We start from the raw sequence: 26,782 nt of genomic DNA on the forward strand, positions 1-26,782 counted from the left end.
GCTACTGGTCTTACCCTTTGCCACATAATGGATTAATGATATACCAGGTTGAGAGTAAAAGGAAGTCAGTGCAGGAATCAAGTCTCTGTACACATCCCTTTGAAGCAGCAGCTAGGGGAACAGATTGGTTTAGTACCTTATCAACACCAATAGTAGGGTAGGGAAGAAGCAAGGAGTGGAACTGAAACTTTAGTGTCCTGCTACCAAGTCCCAAGGTATTTCCTGCTACCTCTACCCTTACACTGGTAGAAAACAAGGGAAACCAAGCTAGTAAAATCAAAGTCCTATATGACCAGGTCCTTAGTGTTCTCAGGAATGCCTCAGAACTAGAAAAAGTCTGACAGCTTCTAGTACAGAGTATGCAGTTAGACTTCTAGTTTCAGGTTAGGCCATTTCAGTAGCAGCTTGAGTCTACAGAAGGAGACACTTCCTAAAGTTTTAGGAATAAGGCTGCTTATCCCCATGGAAGTTGAAGTTTGTAGAAGAGTGACCATGTATGTATTAGCCATTACGAGAAGGATGCCTGGACAACAGCTTCCATTTAAGCAAGTGGCCACTTAGTGACAGGAGAGTTACCATGCTGAGTGTAGAAAAAGAGAGGGAATAGGTTAGTAATGAGGAAGAATCAGAAACAGGGAGGGATTGAGTTCTGTTTTTGTTAAGTTTATTGGCATCATGTTTGTCTCTTTACAGAAGAGCTCAGCCTACGTACTAGAATGTAGATTTCTGGAAAAAACAGGTAAAAGGGCTCTATTTAAGCAAGCTACAAAAATGCAAGAACAAATACTAGGGAGAAAGGAGGAGGGGGGAAAGGAGCTAAACTGCTGAGTTTTCTCCATACCAAAATAATTCTATAGTAGTGGTCAGTAAGAAGAGAGGAAAGGTTCCTAGTTCAAGTCATTGGCCAAGGTATGACTGCCACAAGCCAGATGGGAAGGAGCTCCTTCTACAAAAAGGCAAAAGTCACTGGAACATCTCACCTTAGACTTTTTTGCATTTCCTGTGAGATGTTAAATGGGTTGGGGGGTGGTGGTGAACAAACAAGATGATCATTTCACAGCCATATTTAATTTTAAATCCAATAATCCAGTGTGCATATCAAATCTCATGAAAATCAACTTTGAGAATTTAGATACAAGGAAGCCAGACAGACTTGGATTTCCCCCCCCCCTCCCCCCGAGGAGATGAAGCTTTTTGGCTCTCAAAAGTCAGTAAGAACTTTTACATAATTCTCACTCCTACTGTACAGAATACTGCCTCTATCTGGACTTCATGTTGCTAGCACACCACACTTCAAGTGTCCTCCTCACTTTCTAGTGAATCTGTGTTTTAGTACTTTGACATGTCATTCAAGAATTTTACACTAATTTATACATTTTTTAATTGGTTGCATATATTAACATGTACTATAAGATTTTTCCTAAAGAAGCATTACATAATACATGGATACTGTAAAAAGATCTGATTAGTTAAAAGTAACAAGCATTAAACAGAGATACATACAAAACTCAACCTAGTCAGACTGAGCGCTGAGCTTGCAATGAACTATGGGTAATCAGCCTTTCCCAGTTGCAGCCTTCACAGGGGAACACAAGACAGTTAAAAATGTATGCAAATTGTTACACAGATTACCTGTAAACAGTTTCTCTCCATTGGACACCCAGGGTTAGCTTCCATTCCAGACATAAGAATTCCCATTTCAAACCAAGAAAAAGGTCTGCTACCAAGGAGTGGGGCGATGTGAATGGGTATAGGGACATGGATGAACTCTGTGTAGGAGGGCTGGGCTTACAGTTGCTCACAGGAGATGAGTGGATTTTGGCAGCTGGAGATGGGATTTTTTTAAATTTTGTTTTATTTTTATACAGAAGAGGGGCTGTGTTTGAAGGCCTAAGTGTGATATCCATTTGTGAAGGACTGTGCTCAACCCCTCCAGCTCCAACTCAGCAACTGCAGCTCTCTGCAGAGGCTTTCGCTCGGTCATTCTTGTCTAGTTTGATGGGTTCGGGGAATTCGTTGTAAAGCTCCACCTCAGTTTCCTAATGAATGGAGATGAAGAGGAACCAAGTTAGTCATCAACTGCAATTCCTCCACCCTCTCCCCACTGGTTCTCATCCAAGAACAAGCCACTGAAGAAAGTCTTGTGGGAGTGCAGGTAGGTAGCTAACCTACCCAAAAGCATTCTGCTGGAAAGGGCCCATCTTATCCCTTGGCAGAAGCTTCTTCAAGAGAAGGTGACTATTTCCATGCTCTCCTCCTACCACACCACACACAAAACACACAGAACTGCACTAGTTTAGCACTAGAGGGCACCAGACAACACTCCATGTCATACCTGTTTAAGTGCATTTCGTGCAATAGTCTGGAAAGCTTGTTCCACATTAATGGCCTCCTTGGCACTGGTTTCAAAGTATGGGATGTTGTTTTTACTGTAGCACCAGGCTTGTGCTCGTTTTGTGGTAACCTGCACAAGGAAGAAATGAGCATCACCAGCCCAGCTATGCATGGGGGCACCTCTGTGCCTGCATCAGTTTCTATGAAGGCATTTGAAACAAGACAGCCAGGAAACTACCACCCTGTTTGGTCAGCCACAGCTGTTGCTTTGAAGAGGCTGACCCTGTATCACACTGGCCAGGGAAGCCAGTGCAGAGCATGCTGGAGCCCAGGTCCAGCTATAGCTCGAGAGCTGCAGCCATGCCTCTGCACCCATACCGATTTCCCTTTACCCAAGGTTTAGGCTGGTTACATTTAATAAAAAAGAAAGATTAGGAGCCAGGCCCTTTGATATGCCCTGATAAACTGGGGAAAACAGCGAGCCAACCCAATCAGTTACATCCCACCAGGAACTTTCGCTTAGAAGCTGGCTAGCAAGGCCTTGTGCTTACTTGTCTGTTTTCTAGGTCAATCTTGTTTCCCAGCACAACAAATGGAAAGTTCTCAGGGTCTCTTGGACTGGCCTGAATGAGAAATTCATCCCTCCAGCTATCTAGAGTTTTAAATGTATTGGGGGCCGTCACATCAAACACCAGCACACAGCAGTCTGCTCCTCTGTAGAAGGCAACACCCAGAGACTGAAACCTTTCTTGCCCTGCCGTATCCCATATCTGCAAGATAAAAAGAAAAAGTTTAGGAGACTGGCATCTGTGCAGACATGGCAACATCCCCACCCCCACTGCACAAGGCAACAAAATACAGGGAGTCTGGAGTGAACAAATTCTACAACCTCAAACCAGCCTCACAGAAGTGGCTAGAGGCTGTTACATACTTGGGAAGTGGGAGGCAAGTTAGACCATTGTACTTGACCAGCCAACCATTTCCATCCTCATCAAGTGAAATATTCTTGCTCTTTACAATACTGAACAGTCAGGTGCTGCTTAGGTGGTGTTTATGGGGGACTGGGAAGATGACAAAAGCAGAATGGTCACATTGCACTAACTGGGTAATGCATCAGAAAAAAGTTACTCTACTCTTCCTGTTCATGCACATCCAGTAGGTTAAGTACCTAGCAATTGCACTGGTCTTACACTGGATACTGCCAAGTTTATAAGCTTCACTGGCAGCTGAACTACAGCAAGCAGCAGGTTTGTTAGCTCCTACAAGCCTGTGACCTGGTCGATAGCAACTATATGCCCTGGCTTCCCATTTCACAGTTTGTGCCCAGAAGAGTTTCCAATCTTGTTGGAGCCATCATTTCAGTTCTCACAGGAGAGTGAGCTTCAAGTTCCAGTAGTTTGTCTGTAGCTGCTTCTAGTTTACTGCTTCTAGTTAAAAAAGTCAAGTCAGATTCTTTGGATGATCTAGAAGTACACTTCCTTTTGGACAAGGGCTTCAGAATGAAAGCTGCAACAAAGCCAACTCCTGTAGTTGCTGTTCCTTGGTCCAGTTAGTCTGTTCACAGCAAATCTGTCCATTTCTAGCCTGCCACTGATGTCACCAGTAAGTGGAAGAGGCTTTCCAGGTGCTCACTCCTATGCCTCTTTACACTCAAGTGCAAAACTTGGGATTGGCAGGGGGGCACAGCTACAGAACAGTAGTTTGAAAGATAACTGCTAGTTGGTTGGCTAGAAAGGAACTTTAGCTTCACCCCCACATAATGGCTTGTTATGGAGTGCCTTCAAGCAAAAAAAGGTGTCTTATGGCCAGTATTAAACTGCTGACTTATACAATTAGTAAAGCTGACACTGATTTGGCAAATCACGGTCACGACCATGGGTGCGGGAAGCCAGCTGCGTCATTGTCTAGATGAGTACATGCCTATGTTGAGGTGGCAGAGTTACTGCCCCCTCCTGCCCACAGATCTAAGTGTGGGATAAATCAGACCCAGTATCTTTGTTCAGAGGGTAGCTCATTAAATGCCTCCTATTTGCAATCTAGGATCAATACCATAATGCTGATGCATCTGTGGCTCTTGACAGTAACCAACCTGTTCTGCCACAAGTCCCCAGCTTTATACTACCTGACAAGCTTCTGGAATGAATTCAAGGAGGAGCCAAGCACAAGATGTAGCAGGGCCTTGTTCAGCCCTGTTACCCAGAGCTTTTGATACTACCTGCTCCAGCCTGTTGACCGAAGTGGTTCAAAGCCTGCTTTCTTGGCCAGCAGAGATGCACTTTGAGTTGGATGAGCCCCACCACAGATTCCACTCTGGGTATTCTTTCTTCCTATTGCTAGGAGGCCATCAAAAGCCAGTGGTAGTGAGCCTGACCACATTCCAAGTCTGTGTAGCCCACTGGGGCCTCCCTTATGTCAATGCTTGGCCATTTCACATCCCTCCAGCAATTTACTTGTTAAGTAAAATGCTTTATAATAAATTGGGCTTCAACCTGAGGTTTCTCCATCTTGATCCCGCCGCATCCTACCCCTTAAGAGTGGGAGAGGGGAAAGTAATAGGCGAGGAACTGCTTTTAAGAGCTGATGTTGGGTATTAGTGGTCAGATGGATCCTTCCTGGAAGTATCCAAGAGCCTACTGGGATGTGGTCATGCTTCCAGCACAGGATCCAAGTCTCCCCAGGTAACATGCAGCAATTAAGTTACTATGAAGCAAAGGATTAGCCTCTGTGCTCAGATACACTCCAGTGTCAAGGAGATAAGTCCCAACATGTCCCAAGGCATCCAAGGGTTAACAAGACATAGCTGCTTGTCTCACCTGCATTGTCACTAGTCTGTCATCCACCATCACCTCCTTTGTCAGGAAGTCTGCTCCTATTGTAGCTTTGTACTGGTTACTGAATTTTTTGTTCACATACTGGTTCATAAGTGATGTCTTCCCCACCCTGTATAGATAAAGAAGCAAGACTGAGCAGGCAGTAGCCTCTGCAGACACCATTATGCCTGCTGAAGCATATTTAAAAGAGTTCAAGCTTGGCTCCTTTTCACTGAAGATGGATTAAGACAACAGGCCCACCTCCCCTCCACCCAGAACAACATTGAGTAAATCACTGCATAGCCAAACTGGTACTCCTCAAAACACAGGAAGAATGCAAAGCTTTAAAACACTTTCAGTTAGACAGGTGAAACTGGGTGGCAGGTATCTCAACAAGCAGTTCTTGCAATACCACCTTCTTCACGATCTACAGAAGAGTCTCCCCATAGCCTCCATCCATTATCTATGTGACCTATAGCCATAACCCACATCCCTTTGTAAGGAGCATAGGATACCTAGTCTTGCTGCATACATTGAGAACAGAAGATTCACTGTGGAACTGTGCAGCTGTCCTGTCTAGATGCATGCATTTACCCCATGGCAAGAGAACCAGCTTGTGGACAGCAAGTCCTTAGAGTGCCCCACTTTTTACCCCACAGTAAATTGCATCTTTAATCCAAGTCTCTTCAGACTAGGCTTAAGCTATGCTCACTGAAGGTCGCTAGCATGTACAAACAGGCAGTTTCACTAGTACAGCTGCAGTCACTAAAGTGTTTAGTGACCAGTTCATTAAGCCTGTATGAAGTAGCTCAGGAAGTAGAGTCTCCAGAGACAGCAGCTTGGAGGTCACATGCACTCTCCTGGCTGGCAAGCGTTCCCTGCTCAGCAGCTCGCTGGGTGCCCTGCTGTGACATCAGATTTGTTTATTAAAGTCAGAGTCAGATTACAGGCTGCTATAAACCCAGGTACAAAGTCTGCTCATTGGTTAACGGAAGCCAGGAGTTTATAGCTCCAGTCCTATGAAGTGCTTGTTAATCATATAGCATTTAGCTCCAGGCAACAACATACAAATGGGAAAGGGACTCAACGGTGGGAGTCTACTACAGACCTCCCAAGCAGGGAGAAGAGCTTGACCAGGAATTCTTGGGTCAGCTCACAGAGGTAGTGAAGGCTAAGGATGTGGTTGTCATGGGGGGCCTGAACTTCCCAGACATCTGCTGGGAAGAGCAGTCAGCCAGGTCTGAACGCTCACGTAAGCATGTAGGTTCTTGGCCAGAGTGCAGGACCTCCATCTAACCCAGGAGGTGCACAGCCCCACCAGGGGGGACGCCTTGTTGGACCTAGTGCTGGCCACGGGTGATGACCTGGTGAGGGGGCTGCAGGTGCTCGACCACCTGGGCGACAGCGATCATCGCCTGCTGGAATTCACCATCCAGCGCAAGGTGGCAAAGGCATGCAGTAAGGCAGCAGCCCTAGATTTTAGGAGGGCAAACTTCAACGAGCCAAGGAGGATAGCTGGAGAAGCGCTGAGGTCCCGGAGGGGAGGGGAGCCGAGCCGAGCCAGGTGTCCAAGGAGAGTGGTCGCTCCTTAAGGAGACGATCCTCCAAAGCCCAAAGGAAGGTAATCCCAACAAGGATCAAAGGGAGCAGGAGAGCACACAAGCCTCCATGGCTCACCAAAAGCATCCAGGAATGTCTCCTTGCTAAAAAGGAGGCTTATACCCAATGGAAAGAAAGGGTCATCACCAGGGAGGGCTATTCTGTAGTTGCTCGGGGATGTAGGGGGGGTAGTTAGGAAGACCAAGGCAGTGATGGAACTGGGGCTAGCTTCCTAGATTAAGGACAATAAGAAGTCCTTTTTTAAATATGTAGGGGGTAAAAAAGAAGGTCCCGGGTAATGTGGGGCCCTTGCAGGATGCCATGGGAAACTTGGTCGTCACACCAGATGGCAGAGCTAACATGTTTAACGATTTCTTTGCCTCCACCTTCTTAAGTAGGGACCAGAACAGCCACCTCCCTGCTGGGCCCCCCTCAGGCCCCAGAGGAGGCGGCACACCTGGGCCACAGGTTAACGAGGATTTAGTTAGGGAGCTTCTGGAGGGGTTGGACATATACAACGGCCCAGATGATCTCCACCCTGGAGTTCTAAAGGAACTGGCCGAGGTCATTGCAAGTCTCCTGGCACAACTTCATGAGCACTCGTAGTGCTCTGGCGAGGTACCGGAGGACTGGAAGAGGGCCAACATGGTCCCCATCTTCAAAAAAGGCAGGAAGGAGGACCCGGGAAACTATAGGCCGGTTAGTCTCACCTCGATCCTAGGCAAGCTGTTCGAGAAAATTATGTTGGCACACATCCAGGGGGGGCCAGCAGGGGACTGCATGCTTAGGGGCAACCAACACGGGTTCATCAGTGGCAGGTCCTGTCAGACCAACCTGATGGCCTTTTACAATCAGATCACCAGATCATTAGACACAGGGGTAGCAGTGGATATAATCTTCCTGGACTTCTGGAAAGCTTTTGACACCGTCTCTCACCCTGTTCTCATTAAGAAACTGGGGGCTGTGGTGTATACACCCACACAGTCAAATGGGTCGCCAACTGGCTGGTGCGCTGCACCCAGAGGGTGGTAGTGGATGGGTCTCTCTCACCCTGGAAGGACGTGGGCAGTGGGGCTCCGCAGGGCTCGGTCCTCGGGCCCGCACTGTTCAACATCTTCATCAGCGATTTGGATGAGGGGGTAAAAAGCACCCTGTTCAAATTTGCTGATGACACAGATGTGGGGGGACGTGGGCACATTGGAAGGATGCAACAGGCTACAAATCAGACCTAGACAGGTTACAAGGGTGGGCAGACAAGAATAGGATGGGCTTCAATACAGACAAGTGCAAGGTGATGCACCTGGGGAGGAACAACCGGCACCATACCTACAGGTTGGGGAACTCCCCTCTTGTCAGCACGGAGGCAGAAAGGGATCTGGGGTCATCACTGACTCCAAGATGAACAGGGCCCAGCAGTGTGGGGATGCAGTCAGGAAGGCCAACCGCACCTTGGCATGCGTCCACAGATGCATCTCGAGCAGGTCCAAGGAGGTGACCCTCCCCCTCTATGCGGCACTGGTCAGGCTGCAGCTGGAGTATTGCGTCCAGTTCTGGGCGCCGCACTTCAAGAGGGATGTCGACAGCATGGGGAGGGTCCAGAGGAGGGCCACTCGTATGATCAGGGGACAGCAGGGCAGGCCCCATGAGGAGAGGCTGCGGGACCTGAACTTGTTCAGCCTCCAAAAGAGAAGGCCCAGGGGGAGGATCTTGTGGCCTGTTATAAACTAGTCAGAGGGGATCAGCAGGCATTGGGGGAGTCACTGTTTCCCCGAGCACCGCCGGGAGTGACCAGGAATAACGGTCACAAGCTGGCAGAGGATAGGTTTAGGTTCGATATCAGGAGGCACTACTTCACAGTCAGGGCGGCTAGGGTCTGGAACCAGCTTCCAAAAGAAGTGGTGCAGGCTCCTACCCTGGGGGTCTTTAAGAGGAGGTTAGCTGAACACCTTGCTGGGGTCGTTTGACCCCAGTACTCTTTCCTGCCATGGCAGGGGGTCGGACTAGATGATCTGCTCAGGTCCCTTCCGACCCTAGAAGGTATGAAACTATGAAATGCCGATGATGAGATGAAAGCCTCTTTTAATATTAAGACTTCTGTTTCAGGTTTGTAATTGTGTGGTAGATGAGTGGGCACACATCCCTTCTTTAAGGCCCCACCCCTCAAGTGGCAGAAGCCATGTCCCACCACTTGCTGGTCCATGTGCCCCTTTCAGCAAACTATTTGGGGCACTTTACCCCTTGGAATCATTTCATCTAAAAGACAGGCATTTTTGCCCCAGTTCAACCAAGTTCTCCCTTGCCTAACAAGCTGGCAATACTGCTAGAGCCATAACAAAGTGTATGGAAAGATGGGAAACTACAGTCATGTGTAAAAAGCAGCTAGATGCTTTCTACAGCCCAACTACCTCCTTGGAGATTAAAACCCAATTAGACAAAAAACACTTTGGCTAGGATGATATAGTTGGGGGACAGTCCTGCTTTGAGCAAGAAGTTGGACTAGATGTAGCCTCCTAGAGTTCTCTCCAATCCCATTTCAGAGAATCAAAGAAAAATAACACTTCCCAGTTCTGCTCTGCTCCCAGCTGGACTGAAGCAGATTATTACCTTATGTAGCTCCACTTACCCAGAGTCTCCAAGGATGATGACTTTCAGTAACACTTTCTTCCTAGAGGTCATCTTTCAAACTGGAAGAGAAAGAAATGAATCCTGTCAAATCAGATGAGGAACTACCTATTGCACAAAGAAGGCTACAAAAGTCAACTGCTCTGTCAGAACCGAGACAGGTTCCAGGTCTTATGCAACTCCAAATTTTGCTCCACAGCATTCCTGAGAAGTTCTACAGTCTGCATGCATTAGAGGCTGGTACATGTCAGCAACTGAAGCTGGTTTCTCTTTTGTGGACCTATACTCTAAACTGCACTATAACCTGGCAGTATCAGCACATTGTCACTGAAGATAGAGTTAGGATCCCAGTAGAGACAGTATCAGTTTACAGGTGTTTGGGGTATCCCAAAAGAGGAAGCAAGAAGATGGACCAGATACACCAAGCTCTAGTCTGAAGCCAAAAGGCACATAAGTGCACCACTCCTGGAATAGTTACTACTTCCCTGATCAGTGTTAGAACTCAAGGTGTTCAACAGGAAAACAAGAATAATTGTTAGTACATAAGTAACTAGTTTTCTTAACCTCTGATCTATGATCCAGTAGGACAACTTCAGCCTCAGTGGAAGAGAGTATGCACAAGGTGGGAAGGGAGCACTAGGCAATCTAAATACATCTGTTGGAGCTGGGCACATACCATCATTTCCCCCCGCCCCCCCCCCCCCCCAACTACTAGACTTCTCTGCAGAGGTGTCCACACCAAAAGGAAGACCAGTGCAAACAAAGGCTAAATCCTTACTTTGGAGGAAAGCCCATTTCACTATTTCTACAGATTTTAGCCACAACAAAATCAGTTCTGTTGCAACTCCAAGTACCTCTGCATGGAAGGGAAGTGAACAAAAAAAGCAGAGGACATCTTGTTCTGACAACAGTGTCCAATTATTCCATGTAGTTTTAAAGTCATCTTGTCAACCTGGTACTTGAGGCTGCCAGTGCAGTGCAAGCGCAGACTAAAACTGAGAATTAAAGAGCAAACTGAACGGTTGGAACATGGCTCAAACATCTGTCAGCAGATTCCAGTCTGCAGCTGCAGCAACTAGCATCTTCCTTCACAGGTTCCAGTAGTGCAACCAAGAACTTTGAGCAGTGTTGGCACCAAGGACTGCTGAGCAGTAGCTGTTGCTCCATCCTTGCTTCCAGAAGGGAGTAAAAAAGACACTTTTGTCAAACATCCTCATCCTGAAGCTGTAAGGAAGAGGAGTGTTACAAGCCCTACTGCAAGACATTTAGTTTTCTCATCTAGCTAATCAAGGTTTAGTCAGCTTGTAGCCTGATATTTTGAACAGTTTTATTTTCCTAGGAAGTTGACTGCAGCAGTTTAGTCAGACACTATACAGAGCTGTTCAGTCCAGCAGGACTTCTCAGAAACCAGGAGTTGAGACTGTAATACTTGATGAATCTACACCCCCCACCCAACAAAACATTTGGCTCATCTACCCTGCCACACACCATTCTATGCTTCCCTTTGCTAAAACAGGGTAGCAGTAATAGCTTGAAGTAACTGAGCATAAGACTAAGAGTCCCTAGATACACATGCAATAAGGAATGTGAGCACATGGATGCTTTCTGAACAAGGACTCCCATGTCCATTCCCATTTGAGCAATTAGCCCAGGAGACATGAGGGGGTGTACAAATGCATGGCAGGCTAGAGGTGACATGAATAATAGATAAAGGTGCAAGACTCATCTGGCAGAGAAGCTGTAGATTGCCAACAACAATCAGTTTCCTGCTGCAGTCTTCCACGCACTATTTAGAGGGACTGAGGAGTTTTGCAAGAGCCATGATCTTACTAGATTTAACATGAACTACAGAAATACTGGAATCTCAGGCATTGATCTCAACTAAAGGAGATCCACAAAAAAAAAAAAAAAAGTTAAATCAAGGAATAAGCAGGAACTCACAACTTGGATGTTTTGGGGTTTGAGGGTATTACTGTGTGAAGCAAGGCAGGGAAAAGCTTTTAGAAATTCTAGTTTAAATTAGAAGTGGACTCACAGTTGGGTGCAACTGTCCAATCCTGTAGAGCAATGGTTTCCTTTTCTACACCAATGATCAGCATAGGGCACAGAGCCAGCTGCCCCCCATGTGACCACTGCCAGCAGAAGCCATCCACCCAAGCAGACAGATGGGGGGGCCCCCCCATGACCTGGCAGCCAGCCTTCCACAGCCCCGTACCAGACTGCAGCCTAGTGGTTGGGTACCTCTGCCATAGAGGGCCTTGAACTAGAGTGAGACAAGGGGGTGGCTTTTATCTGAAGTGCCTGCACCAGCAGTCCCAAGAGCTCCCTTCTTCCACAGCTGGTTACTATCAGACTGGCAAAGTAAAAAGAGTTGGACTTTAATAAAGGGGAAACTCAACTCTGAGTATGTTATCCCTTACCCCTTGGACCATTTTGTAAACATCCAAGACATTCAAGTCAGGAAGAATTCACCAAAATCCATCACATACTCTACAGCTGAGGACTAGTTTCATGTCTTTGCCAAGATGAGATAGTAGATGCTGCCAGAGCAGTCAGACTGGAGACATTTTTATGCTAGGGTATCAATGGAAGAATTTTCTCCAGTTAGTTTAAGTGTTACCTTGCAGAGAGGAGTTGAGGCCAGTTTGCACCTCAGTCAGTCATCCTAGATTATGCTTTAGAGCAAGTCAGGGTGGAAGCAGCAAGAAGTCTGTGCTGGCTAGTAGCCCTGGGCAGTGTTGCTTCCTTCCAGGGCACCGAAGAAGAAAAAAAGAATCCAGCTATACTGCAATGCATTTGAGACACTGCTCAGGTAAGCTCATGTGGCAAGTGACATTTTATTAAACCATCAAAAAAAAAAAAAAAAAACTTTCACAGGACTGCTCTGTTGTACTATTACAATAAGAAGGAATAATTGTTATATGCCTACAACCAACCAGTTTCCCTTCATGCCATCTAAACAGCTGGGCACTTCCAGCTGAGAGTTTTTATACACCTTAGCTTCTATTAGAGCTAGAAGAATCCCAACTCTTTTTGTTCCAGAGACAATAAATTAAGAGGATGAAAGCACTTTAGCATATTAGGAGCATCTCCCTGGGCTAGACACTGTTGTTTTTGTCCAGAGCCCTCTTCACTGGTTAAAGTCTGGTCCTTGAGCCTCTTGATCTTGCTGGACTTCAGAATTCAGCTGAGCTAAAGTAGGACTCAAATTATAGGCCTGAGACACTCAAGAGCCAGTCAACATTAGGCCATTTCTAATTAGCTCTGAAGCTCTAATCCTGCCTAGCTTGTTTCCTTACTCTTCCCACTTGTCTGTATATAGACATTAATTATCCTTTGTCTCATGTTTGGATACGCTCCCTGGGCCAGGAAATCTATTTGTTTTATGTCTAGCACAATGGGTCTTGGCTATTTGAACTTTTGAAGGGCCCAGGTCTTGCATAAACCAGTTTAAGAGTGGCCACAGGCTTTTACATTGCTTACAGCCTTACCTTTTTAGTTGGAGGCACCCTTTGAATGGGGGAAGAGCCGACATTATTTTTGCCTACAGAAAAATACAGCAATTCTTCTGTTGCAAAGAATGCAGATATTCAGACTTCTTGTGAATTACAAGCTTAATAGTGTGGCACCTGCAACACTCCTGCAGGATCAAGGCAGCTCAGGGTGCTGCAGCACCCTGGCTCAGAATCAGGTGCTTAAAGCCAGTAGAGCTTTAAGCAAAGCCTTCAAGAGCAGCAGAGCAAGCCTGAGTGGCTATTGGTTTCAAAGCCCATCACCATTTTAATTCCTCTTCAGTAGGAAATTAAGCTTGCCTTTTGGAATCTCTCACATTTAGCAGCAGCCTGCATGCTTGCTTCTTTAGTTCTGCTGTATTTAAAAAGCAGTTTCAGCTCAGCTGCTATAGAAGAGCATCTTAAAGCCAAGTCTAACCCACAAGCAGGTGGTTTTCCCTTTCCTCTACCCACTAGAGGGCTCTGGGGAGTTAGTTTGAATAGTCCTCATGGGTCTGTTAATCCTGAGCCAGTACTGTCAGCTCTGAATACTGCTCAAGGCTAGAAGTCTATCCCACTCCCTCCACTCAGGGCCACACAAGCTCATTTGTAGTGCCATGCAGCCAGCCTGAGCAGTGGGACTAGGTACTAATTTAGCCATCTGGCAAAGGATTAGCAGGACAGATATGCTGGATGGATTCATCCACTTGGCACTAGAGTAGTTTTGTGGGATCACAAGCAAGACTGAAGCCCGATCTTCAGAAGAGAAGCACTCAGAGCACTAGTTCCATTTGATTTCTCGTGGACCTGCCCTCATGTCCAAACCTGACATCTGGAGGAAGCTTTTGTAATTTGAGATGCCTCTTGGAGCTTCATGAACTTCCCTATGCTACCAGTGAGAAAGTGCAAGGACAACAGCAAGAAAAAGCTCCCTGCATTTTCAATCCTTCATACAAGGAGCTTGAACAGCATCATTTTATTCAAAGGTAACTAGAATTGAAAGGGCTGATACAGTCACTCCAGTACCCTTAAAGTCCAGTGCTCATCTCAACTAGCACAGTCTCAAAGACTCAATGGGTGCCACTCTGACAGCACACACATTCAAAGTCATGTCCACTTCAGAGCCAGTTTGGTGCAAAGTGCCAAGTCAGAATAGGCAAGGGTTTGATTCTTCTGTGAGCAGAGACACTGTGGCTTTTAGTGCAAGAAACCGCACTTCAGCTGAGGGCAAGTTCCACAATTGTTACCAGGTCCATGATCTTGTTCCTTTCTAGGAGAGCTGCTCCAGCCTGGTGCAGAGGGAGGAGTGACATGGAGGTGGTAGTTAAAAGGTCTCATGGCTAGGAAGGCTGCTATGTGGATTTTTCATTTTAGAGCAGATCTCAAAGTTCTGATCAACCCTTAAGTCAGATCGCTTCAGAGAAAATAGAACCTCAAATTCAAAAAATGCACCTCAAGTTCCAACCGAGAGAAACAAGCCAGAGCAGATAACTAACCATTACTGGTTGTATATGCAGAGGCAACACAAAACCAAACCAAAACTTATTTGATGCAGGGTTTTGGGTGGTTTTTTTTTTTTTTTGGTCTAACTGAACTGAGAAATATTTCATTAAACAACTCTTGTTCCCTTTTTTCCTGCAAGTTGTAGAGATTGCTTTGGAGGGAAAGATTTAAGCATGCATCTGTTCTCAAAAGGTAGTACTCTTCTCTAAGTCTGAAGAGCAGGACTGCCTATTCCAAATAGAAGCTGCCCTATTTATACTATGGCTTGGTCATCCCAAGTTACAGAACAGGGCTGAATTCACCTAGTTCTAGAGTTTTTATGGACAGTTTGTATTGGCTTAAAAGCATTGCTGCTTTTATTTTAAGGCAGATGAGGACAGCATGAAAAAGTGCAGAAGTGTTCTCATTCTACAGAGGACTGACCATCTGTGTTAGCAGAAGGCCTGTGCTCTATTTACCATTGGTTATTTACCATTCTTGCCCCACACTGATACACCACACTGCCATTGCAACTGGCACACTGTGGTAAGTGGAGTTGTTCTCTGGTACAACAGTCACTTTCTTCTCCCATTCCTCGCGCACCTCAGTACTCCTGGAAGCCAAGGCACACACACTGGTGGGTGTGGAATCTAAAGGTTCTGGAAACCACCTCTCTCAGCACCTGAACAGGTAGGTAGGCCAGCCCTGTTAAAAAGGAGCTTAAAAATTCCACTTAAAAACTAATTGAAACTCTAGGCCTCTGTAGCTGAGCTCAGCAGTTGCTATCATCAACAGTCAAGCCTCCCTGGTTTGTCAAAAAACCACCATTCTTTCATTTCCCTTTGTGTGCACATGACACCAATTCAGGCTGGTCCTCATCTCTTTCCAAGTCAGATACCATTCAGATTTCTCTAGGAGGCTCAAAGACCTTTAGTAGAGGGGGGGAAGGATACCCTAGACACCCCACACTTTCTGTATTAGCTGTTACTACTTTGGGGAAGGGGGAAAAAAAAAAAAAAAAAAAGTCAAATTGTTGTGGATAGTCTTCTGAAGCCATCAGCCTAGTGTTTAGTAACAGCTGAATGGCAGACTGGATGTTAGGAATTAGCCACAAAACCTAAGTGTCAGATCACAATACATGTCCATGGAACTAAGCCTCAGCTGGGGGTGGGGGAGTGTTGCAGCAGGGGGAGGAGTTAAAGGGGAAAAAAAATGGTGATGATCAGGGCTATGGACAGGCTTTTGGAGGCAAGACTAGTTAGTTAGGGTGACTTTTTTAGCTTGGAAAGGTGGAAAAACTGGAGGGGGAAGAGACAGGATCCATGACATCATAGCTGCTATAATCAGTCTCTATTTACTCACAGAACTTACAGACTTGAGGAACTCACTGCAACAAGATGGAGACCAACAACTGAAGCTTGTTCAGAAGATTAGACATTCATGCAGGATAGATCCAGTGGGTAATAAACATGCTAATTAGGGAAGCAGCCTCCAAATTAGACTTCCTAAGCCTCTGAATGGTGGGAGCTGTAAGGAAGGAGAGGGGAAGACATAGATCAGTTTGTGTAGGCCTTGCATAAGATTCCCTGTTCCCTTGCCTTTCCTGTACCACTGTGGAATACAACATACCACAGTGGTCAAGCTTATTATGGACCCCTTATGTTCTTACTTCTTTGTCACCCACTGTAGCATCAGAGCCTCAGGCTTTTGATAGGAGGACGCTGGTTTCATGTGATAGTTACATGCTCTAGAACTAACACTGTGCTATCTGGCTAGGGTTGGAAAATGATGTACATTGGAGATCAATTCCCGAAGGCCAGAGATGAAGTTTTACATGAGATGCAGAGCCTAACCCAAGAGAGGCCTCCGTCTTCAAATAAGTCTCTGTGAAAGACCAGGGTGAAGGACTGGCAGATAGGAAGCGTCCAACTGTTTTAGTGGAGGCTGTTGTTTCTTGTCATCTTGTTTTTATAAAGACTGCTTACACAGAGATATGAAGACCCCCTGCCCTTTTTAAAGTTGATTGTCAGAAATAAGGGAGCTATACAAAATGCAGGTCACTTTTCTTAATATCTGGGGACACTTTAGACCATAAAAAGTCTGTTGCTGGAACACTGCATTCTTGGAGCTTGGTCTACCAGTGTGTCAGTGTCAAGTGCAAGGAAAGAAAAAACACAAAAAACACAAAACAGACAGACTGTTCTACCAGCAGAAAGTCTTTTGTGCCAACAAGGACATCCTGACAGGAGAAACTACCAGCCAACTCTTCTACTTCACAGGTTTTAGAAATTCTCTTCTTCCTCAGCTCACTGCAGCATGCGCCTTACCTTAATAGACTAGAAAAAGCCTGCTAGAAATCATGTCATCCTTACTAAACAAATAAATAAATAAAAAAATCCAAATCTGTGGCAGAGTTTCTGGATCTTTTTTAGAGAAGCTGAGCATACAGTTTTTCCAATTTGTACAAGAAAAGCCTTCAAGCAGCTTCCTGCAAGGCCTTTACAGAACAGGCCTAGCAGGACGCTGCTCTAGTTTCCCCAAAACCTGACTGCCCAGGCTTTCTAGGACCAGAAGCCAGAGATCTTGCACCACTAAAAACTCCAACTGCTAGACTAATTAAACAGAGAAAGTAAAAAAGGTCAGTTGTGGTAAAGTGTTGATTTGCATATAAAAAATTAGAGCTGGCAGCTCTGCACAGGGCCTCTTAGCAAGAGATGAGTCAGGCTTTGTTCCAAGGAGTCAATCCAATGCTATCAGCACTGCCTTGGAGTGCACTGCTTGCTCCAACAAACCCTTCTCAGAAGCCATCTAAAGGATCCTGTCACTCAGGGTGCTCTGTGCCTTCCTTTCTGCTGCCTGAACTAGTGGAAAAGGAATTAGGTGGAGGCTCTGAATACAAGCTCTTCCCAGCGTTCATAACTTGGGTTTCCCCCTCCCAGAAACACAAATAAGGAGGAGGTCTCGCTTTCAATCTACCCCCAAGGGACAGCTTTGGGCTCTTAAAAGCGGTTTTCACTAGGAAGCCGACTGGGTAGACCCAGGGAACAGACTTTCATACTTTCGAAAGTTTTGGTCATTTTATAGTCATCTTTGATTTGACCCTGGAAAGTTAACCCAGATGAGGCTTGCAGAAGCTGCCCGTGAAGCTGTGACCATCTACTTATGAGCACTATATAGAAGGCATGTCATCACAGAGTAAAATCCAAAATGAAATGAGGAGTCTATCCAACAGGGGTCAGGAACTTGTTTTCTGGCACTGCTCAAACATCTTCAACTTGGACTTGGAAGATGTGGCTGTGCCAGGGGCTGATGGCAGGAGAGCCGAGTGAGGCCCAATCCTTGTTGTGGTAGGACAGCCCCAGCCCCTTTCAAAAGCGTTGTGCCAAGCAAAATGACTTTCTATGCCATGCTCTGGCATGTATACTGGGGGTTGTCTACCCAGGCTATACAACATCTGAGTCTAGACTGCAGTTATAAACACCCATTGCACCCATCAAGGAACTCCACAAATCATAAGATTTTCATATGTTCTCCCCAGGAATAAAAGCAACTGTTCCTACCTGGATGTGGAGATGCAGGTTTAAAAAATCCCTAGGAAGTGTTAAATGAAGTATCTGGAGGCTTTCACTCGGGATCAGATAGGTGAATGCAAAGACAGGCACCGGGGATTCCCACAAGAACCTGATTATTCCCACCTGAGGATTCCCAGTCCTGAGAAAAGCTGCTTGCACAGCAGTGGTTAAGTTCTCTCCTGGGACAGCTTTTGCCAGTCTAAGCTTTTCCATGAGCCCCAATTAAGCAGTGCAACATTATGACTGCAATGTAGCTCAGTCATTCTGTTCCTGCTCAAAGCAACTTGTCACTGCTATGCAGGAGCTTCACTGAAGAATGGAGACAGTGGAGCAGGGACACATTACAAGAGCTGGGAAGCCCAGACTGAGCTAGCAGTGTTTCTTCTCTGGAGAGCATGTGGTGACCTCAGGCACTGCATCTACTTGTGAGCAGCAGATGGAAGTTGGCCCCAAAGGGACTGGCAGGAACATGATCCCCAAGCACAACCTGCTCATCTACTCCCATACTCCACATCTAGAAGTGGAATCTGTTAAGATACTTGGTTATACGCAGCAGTCTCAAGCATGTTGGAGACGGAGCTCAAGGTAATATTTCATGCTTAGCCCTCCACTCTTAGGCACTGTCATTCCAGGATCAGTAGTAGCATTAGAGTGGGTTGGGGGAACCTGTGCTCAGGACAAGGCATTGTTCACTACCTACCGTCTCGATCTTCAGACAGTGAGGGGCACTGAAGAGGTTGAGTCACTCCAGTTCATATAGAAGGGCATCTCCCCTGCCTATTGCATTATACTCCCTTCCCCCAACAGATCCATTTGGTTCCAGAACTTTCTTCCAAAGTAAACTGGGTTCTTAGCTCACTGCTTTCCCCCCGCCCCCCCATCATTAGTCAGCTCGCCCATAACAGTCACTTCCCATGAAAGGCAGCCAAGACCAAAATATGCCAACACTTCCTTGGTGAAGCCATTTTAGCTGTTCATTTAACATCACACTGGAGACCCAGCCATGCTCAGAGCTGCAGTCCAGAGCAGACTCACTGCCATGTGCATTTTTATTGCCTACAGCTGAGACTGGAGCTCACCAAGAACTCAGCATGCAGAGCCCATGCCAGTCACTGCCTCTTGCCAACCTATTCCCACCAACAAGCCCAGTCAGTGGCCACAGCATCCTCTTCCAACAGCTCTGCTACTATTAGTTAATGCAAGCCATTTTGGTTTTCAGAGACATATCATTGCATTAACAGCCACTGTTGCCAATGGATACTCGTTAGGACAGCTTTATCTACAGCTCACCTGACTCAAGCCTTTAATTCACATCTGTTGATGAGTTTAGCTTTAGAATTGCCCATTAGATGCAAAACAATTGTCAGACTAGAAGCCCAGAAGGAAGTAAACTGTATTGGTAAATCCATGGGACAACTGGATGCCCTGTTAATAGCACCATTTCTTAAAACAATGGTCAGCTCAGTGGTGGGCACAGACTCACAGCCTTGGGCTTAGGAGGTTAGAGATGTCTGGTAGACAAGGGTGTGAAGCTATGTCACTCAACACTGAATCCCTCTTCAGTGGGTTACAGAAGTCTTGAAAGATTGTCTGAGCCCCACAAGCTGGTAAACTGCTGCTCTGAAGTACCTTTCTGGCATTCTGTTCATATAAGCCTAGCTCTTCAAGAGCCTTGGGGGGCTTGCACAATTAAAGGAAAATAAAGAAACAAAAACAAGCATATGAGGAACTGAACTAGAGTACCACAGTTTTCACACTGAAGTTTGTGAGAAGTACCACTGGAAAGTTTGAAGTGCTCCTTAAGCCTCGGAAACTTTGTTGCACCACAAATGGCCTTGCTGTGGGACCATTTATGAGAAGATATCTTTTAGTGCCCTCAGAGGTGGGGGAAGGGAAGAAAGGTGGGGCTAGTCATTTAGGCTTTTTATGAACACCTTCAGTCTAGTGCTGTTACTTGGTACCAGCTGTGAGCAACTATGCAGGCCCCTCTACCCATCATACAGTGGTGTGGCAAACAAGCCGACATCCCAGTAGTCCTTTTGGGCAAGTCTCACAAATGCTCGAACTTAAGACAGCAGGATGCCCAAATGCTCCTGGAGGGAAGCACCAGCAAGAAGTGGACTAAATTCATTTGAGGTCTGTTGATAGTTTGGGACTTGATAATCCTTGTTTAAAATCAAGACCACATGGGCAGTAGGGCTGTGTGAAGCTTTGATCCCCGATTCAATTCGGCAGAGATTTGGCCCAATTCAGTGGCCAAGTCAGAGGACCATTTAAACTCTCCAAATCCATTTTGGACATAGACACAGCTTTAAGTGTTTTTTCTGCATACCTCTAGGTAGCAAGGGCTTGTGATCACTGCGATGTTGGGGTGCATGGAGCATCCCACAGGAGTGCAGGGGGGTTCCCTAGCTCAGTAGCAGACCCAGAAGAGGACCAGAAGCACTTCTAGCTGTTTCTATGTACAAATCACCGATTCTCTAGATCAGCACCAAATCTTCAGATTTGAAGCAGCTGAAATCAGGGTCAGTGATCCAAAGAAACAAACAAACAACAAAAACAAAAACAAAAAACACCCAACCCAACTAATCAAAAAAATCACCCACTCCAGCTTGGGCCAAATCCAAATCAAAAAGGGCCCGCTTCATACACCCCTAATGGGCAGCACTATAGCCAACTGCACCTCAGGGACAACTTTCACTTCTGCTTCCCTGGAATATTTGAAAAGAGGGCTGGCAACAGATAGCACTGCTGCTCTAGCCCCATTCCAGTTACCCCCTGCACACACTTCTGCTACTTTCCCCTACCCACCAAAAAAAAAAATCTTACACCCAAACCATGCACCATCCAACTTGCTCCCTTCTGCTTTCAACCCACTTCTCATCAGCAGCTGGTTAACAGATCCAGTGACAGCCCACTACTGCCTTTAAGTAAGTAGGAGATTCCCCCAAAATAGCAAGGTTACTTTTTCTCTACCCTTCAGCAAGGGCAGGCATCCACAGAAACAGCTGCAGCAAAGGATTAGCTCCCTACAGCCTGCTTCCTGATAGGACACTGCATGTAGGTACTGCAGTTCCTGCAGGCAGCAGCACATTTTGTAAAACCTTGGTTGATGGTCAAAGGTTGCTACATGACCTCTCCTACACTTCAGCATCCAATGCCAACACAGCAGCCTATAATTTAGGCTCCAGGGGAACCACTTGATAACTCTGAAGGACTCACTGATCAGAGTGCTTGGAGATGCAATTGATACATCTTGTGACTGCTACCTCAGTTCTTCAGCAGTACTTACCAGACTCCAGTGGAAGGACTGTAGACAACACGACTGGGAGCCAGCAGAACATTTTTTTTGGCCAATCCCACATTCCTGCTTCAGTTTGCAAGTCATAGATAAACTGTGCTGAAGCTTGATGCTGAAGAGTTTTCAAAATTCATATTTACTGAATAAAAAAGAGGCAGATTCATGAAGACATAGCCTTAATTTTACTGACCACTCATGCTTCATATGAACTGCTCAAGCAGTACAGGAAGAGCCAGTCAAATTGTTCATTTTGATTGTAGCTATTGTTTGTTTACCAGGGTATACTACTCCAAAAAAACAAGAACAAAAAACACCACAGGATTCAAATACCTGGTCTAATCAATGCCAGGGATGCCTGACAAATACTGGCACATACCACTGATAGGGGGAGGGAAACCTGACTCCAAGACAGTCTTTCAGTGTACTGTCGCTCAACTACACCTCCCATCACACAGTTTACCCAAGTCAGTGGTATCCACATACAAAAGCACATTTGGAACTGCACTAAAGAGCAATGGGTTTGTTACAACAGCTGTTGTGGATCAGGGACCCCATTCAGAAGAGAAAAAAAAAAAAAGCCTGAGTTGAATGTCAATATTCATCACAAGCTGAGCCCAAGATTTGGATTAGGTATTAAAAGCCTTAATCCAATAGGAATAGAAGCATTGCTGGAATTCCATTTAAAGCATGGCTCTCCTACAGGATCCAAACCCCCCCCCCCATCTAGTTTCACTGCTCAATTGGTCTGTTTTAGACTCTACTTTGATTGAGCTGTTCAAACAGACAGATAAATTTGCCTATTTACAGTGCAACTTAGACCATGCCCCTTGGCACAGGAGATGGAGTCAAACTACTGGCTAGGTTTGCTTCCTCCTAGCCTTGTGCCCCCCACCCTACCCTAGTCCATAGGAACAGTACTTGGCTGACTCTGTTGCACAGCCCAAGATTACAGCATCATGTGTAGGCTCAGCATGCTTAATCACCTACAACTCCCTTGCTGTTGAAGGGAGTGCTACGAGTCAGACTTAAACAATCCATCCAAACATCTTACAGCTGCCAGCTAGCCTTGGGCTCATTTCAGTCAAATGCAACCATGCCTTTTGGGGGAAGAGCAAGGAGTGACAGTTTTCAGCAGGAGTGCCCAAATGATCAACACAACCTATATAGCAGGTGTTCACACAAGATCAAATGTGAACCCCCCACCAAAAAAAACACCCCCAAGACACCAATAGGACCAGGTAGAGCAGAGAAAAGAAAGCCACCAGGAAAGGGGGGTGGAAATCCACTGCCCTTCTAGAGATGGCATATAGAACAGCAGTGTGAAGCCAACATGTGCCTAGCACCAATTTGCAGAAGGTATGCCACATGCCCAGCAATACAAGCCCCAGCAGGATGCCTGGCAAGCCACTTAAGGTAAGTTTATGCATTATGGTTGGAGGCTCAGAGTTAAAAGCATCATTTAAGAGTCAGTGCCATTCTTACCAAGTATGTGCTTGCTCAACACTTGGTAAACCAGAAAGCTCTCTCCCTCCCAAAAAAATTTAGGAGATCAGCAGCCAAATGAATCCCTGTACTCCCATGGGTGGATGCCCGTTTTGTACAACACCCCTCAGCCTGTACTCAAGTTGCCTCATCTTCCCGTCCTGCCTAGAGGAAGCCAAGTGTCAGGGCATGAGAGGGTTGGGCTTCCCCAAAGGCATTCCTGGCTGACAGAAGAGCTCAGGCAGGGAAGCATGTTGATTTGTTAAGGGCCTTGCCTACACAGGAAGTCTAGGTTACACCACTAACTGCTATGCCAATGCTGGCAGAGTGCCAGATGGCATTTTTATTCTACTTAAATGCCATCCTAGAGGGAAGCCAAAAGCTGGCTTGTGTCCATGTGGGCACTCTGGCTTGCCAGTCCTCAGCCTAAGGAGTCTAGGAACCCCTGTGCTATGGGCCAGAAATGACCAGACTGGCAGCCAACCCCCCCTCCCCCTTTTTTTTATTCTCGTTACAAAAAAAGGGGGGGGGGGTTGGCTACCTGCCTACAGTATGCCAGTCACTTCCAGTCTGGCAGCCAGCTCTCCTGCAGACCACCAGCCAACCCTTTACAGCCCAGCACTAGGCCAGTCTGGGAACCCCTACTCTAGCACAGTGAGCACACCTTCTGACATTACTTCTCCCTGCTGAGAAGCCCCAAGGCTGGCTGAATCAGTACAGCCATTCTGCACTAAAAAAAGGCATTAAATTCAGTCTCATCCTTTCAAAAATGAGACAGGGTCAGAGCTGCTTAAAAAACCAAAACAAAAAACACCAACAAGCTGTGGCTGTCTATGCCACTTACTAATGCTCTCTCTGGAAGCTGGATTTCCCTAGTGCCTTCTAGATTAGGAGAGGCTTCTAGACAGCACCATGGCTCTAGCTCATTTAATCTGTTGTGCTGGGTTAGCCAGCATGGTTTCACATACCAGCTGCTGCCTGTAGTCATGTCAACCTGCTCCCATTAATTGAGACCAACTGTGGGGGAAAGAGAAGGAATAAAGGGTGAGAGAAACCACCCATAAACAGAAGCCACTGTCAAGGTGTCAAGCCAGTCTTCAAAGATTATTCAAGCTACCTAGGCATATAAATAAGGGTGCACCAATAAAAGGTTTTTTGGGCTGATACCAATGGTCAATTATCAGTCAACTAGTCAGATTGGCTAGTACCAATCCAATTGCCCATACACAGCCTGGCTGCTTGGACAGCAGCATTCAGCAGGTAAGTCTGTTGAGATGGGGAGGGGAAAAGGCATGTGGGGGGGCAGATAGAGGCCCCCATTGAGCGAGGGAATGGGGCTAGGGCAGGCACTGCCCAGTCAGGGCAAGGCAGGGCACAGGAGAGAGCTGCTAGTGGCTTATCCAGGGGACAAAGGTTTATCCACTGCATATACCCTTGAGGGAGGCATGGGGACATGTACCCTTTGGGGATCTGTGCATGGGGCAAGGGCAGGCTGCTACAGCAGGCTACAGCCAGGGGCAGTGCTGGGCTCTTCTTGGCCAGGGGGTGGTTACAGCAGGTTTTGGGGTGGCTGCAACCCACCCTGTAGTGCCCCCTACCAGCACTACCTACCCAAGTGCAACCCTAGCCCCACCCCCCACCAGGAAGAGCCTGGCACTGCCCCCAGTCCACAACAGCAGCCCACCCTTGCTTCATGCAAGGATCTGAGAGGGTGCCCATGCCTCCCCAGGTATGCACACAACAGCAGGACCACCCCTATCACCCCCTCCCTGGGATGAGCTGCTCATGGCTTAGTTCTGCACTCTGCACCATCCCACCTGGGCAGCACCTACCTCTGCCCCACTCCCTCCTGCACCACAGGTGAGGGGAAAGACTGAGGCCCCCTAAGACTTATGAGCTGGACACACGTCTCCAAGCTGCAAGGCTACACTTCTGGACATGTGCATGCTGCAGCTGTGTACATGCATGTGGTCCTTGGGCCTGCACTGTTCAATTTCTTCATCAGTGATCTGGACAACAGGGTTAAAAAAAACAACCTGTTTAAATTTGCTGATGATACCAAAATTTGGGGTGAGGTGAGCATGCTAGTAGGGAGGGAAAGATTGCAGCAAGATCTGGATAGGTTACAGGAGTGGGCTAACAAACAGGATGCATTTCAATACTGAAAAGTGCAGGGTGCTGCACTTGGGCAGTAGTAACCAGCAGCACACTTATAGAATGGGAAACTCCCTTCTTGACAGCACAGAGGCAGAAAGGGAACTTGGAGTCATTGACTCCAAGATGAACATGGACCGACAACGCGAGCTCACAGCTGGCAGGGCTAACTGGACCTTGTCATGCATCCACAGGTGAATCTCAAGTAGAACCAAGGAGGTGATCCCCCCCTCTATGCGACACTGGTCAGGCCACAGCTGGAGTACTGCATCCAGTTCTGTGAGCCCCATTTCAGGAGGGATGTGGACAACATTGAGAGGGTCCCGAGGAGGGCTACCCTCATGATCTGGGGACAACAGGGCAGACCCTACAATGAAAGGCTGCAGGACCTAAACCTGTTCAGTCTTCACAAGAGAAGGCTGAGGGGGGACCTGGTGACCTTCTATAAACTCACGAGGGGGGACCAGAAGGGTTTGGGGGAGATACTGTTATGCCAGGGGGTGCTAGGGGAAACAAGGAATAACGGACACAAGTTATTGGAGAGGAGGTTTAGATTAGACATCCGCAAGAACTACTTCACAGTTAGGGCAGGTAGGAGCTGGAACCAACTTCCAAGGGAAGTGGTGCTGGCTCCTACCCTGGGGAGGTTTAAGAAGAGGCTTGATGCCTACCTGGCTGGACTCATTCGAGTCCAGTTTTTCTCCCTCCCAGGCAGGGCAGGGCAGGGCAGGGCAGGGCGTGCAGGTGCGTCAGACTTCAAGATCTACAAGGTTCCTTCCGACCCTACTTCCATGATTCTATGGTCTTTATCAGCAACATTAATCCGCCACTTCAGCCAAAAAAGCATCAATTGCTGATAAATGTCAAACTTCCCTTTTAAAAAAAAAAAATCAGTGCCATTATGACATGTACAGAGCACTTATGTGGGCATACCTACATCCCACAACTTACAAACTTTCAAAATGTTTGAATATTCTGAATGCAAGAGAAATGCAAAGTTGTCTCCCCATTGACAACCCTGTTTCAGGCCAATGAAATTCTTGTACTTCCACTCTTTGGAGATTGTATTTGAAGAGTTTTCTACAAATTTTTCCACACTACACAAAACTATGCTGGTTTATTAGCAACATGCAGGCATTACCTAGCTTTCTAGTCCCTCACAGCCAGAATCAAGGTATCCAGTAGACAAATTTAAAATGGAAGGAAAGCATCCCATTTTTGCCTAGTTTAAAGGCCTGGCATACTGCATTTAGCAAAAGGCATTCATGCAATGACATGCATTGATTCTTTGATCAAGTCCCCTATGCACATCCTGGTCTCCCAGAAAGGCCTTGAGCAGAGACAGAGAGGCCTCTCCATCCTTGACACTTCCATAAGCTCATAAGGAAAGTCCAAATACTCAATTGTTACATACATGCGGTGGGGGGGAAGCAGTGAGAGAGAGAGTCAGTGAATAGTTTTATCTAGACTGGAGTAAGGAAGTTCTCTTAACAGTGTTTAAGATACTCACTTATTCTCAAGTCAGTTCTCTCCTACAGAAGCAAGTATGCCTGATATTATCACATCCTTTCTACCTGGGCCTCTCACTCCAGAAGAACAAGGTTATAAACACAAAATGCCCAACAGTTTCAAGTTTCTCCTCCTAAAAAAAGTGTCCATTCCTGGGAATCATGCTTGGGACTGTGTAGAAAGGATGAGTGCTAGATCTGTTCCAGAAGAATGATCTTCAAACCCCTTGACAAAGTGAGACCAAACAGGTAAGACTCCATCTACAGTTGCTCAAAAAAGCATTTGTGCAACATTAGCACTTCCCTCCCTACATGCACAAAATACTAAACAAACCCAGTAACAGTGTGAAGCAAAGTAACTGTGTTACTTTGCTGAATGCTTTATGATTTCAGGGATGGAACAAAGGCAGTTAGAGCAATTAGGAAG

The 26,782-nt window shown here is 46.5% G+C and overlaps 1 protein-coding gene across 4 annotated transcripts in view; it reads right to left on the reverse strand.

Annotated features, from left to right (window-relative positions):
• Positions 1–647: 647 nt before the first annotated feature.
• Positions 648–26,782, reverse strand: part of RAB7A (RAB7A, member RAS oncogene family) — a 56,247-nt gene continuing 30,112 nt past the window's right edge. For 3 of the 4 annotated variants that reach the window (XM_090021725.1, XM_090021727.1, XM_090021724.1), the window contains exons 2-6: positions 9,367–9,427; positions 5,148–5,274; positions 2,886–3,104; positions 2,336–2,464; positions 648–2,039 (exon numbers count right to left, since the gene is read on the reverse strand). In XM_090021725.1, the coding sequence (XP_089877851.1) occupies positions 1,944–2,039; positions 2,336–2,464; positions 2,886–3,104; positions 5,148–5,274; positions 9,367–9,419 (624 nt within the window). In that variant the 5' untranslated portion in view covers positions 9,420–9,427 and the 3' untranslated portion in view covers positions 648–1,943. Of the gene's footprint in view, positions 2,040–2,335; positions 2,465–2,885; positions 3,105–5,147; positions 5,275–9,366; positions 9,428–15,709; positions 15,840–26,782 lie in introns of those variants that run through there. The other variant, XM_090021728.1, reaches the window with a different exon arrangement.

This window comes from Crocodylus siamensis, chromosome 11, assembly GCF_052110815.1.
Source record: "Crocodylus siamensis isolate JL-2025a chromosome 11, ASM5211081v1, whole genome shotgun sequence".
NCBI classification, from domain to species: domain Eukaryota; kingdom Metazoa; phylum Chordata; order Crocodylia; family Crocodylidae; genus Crocodylus; species Crocodylus siamensis.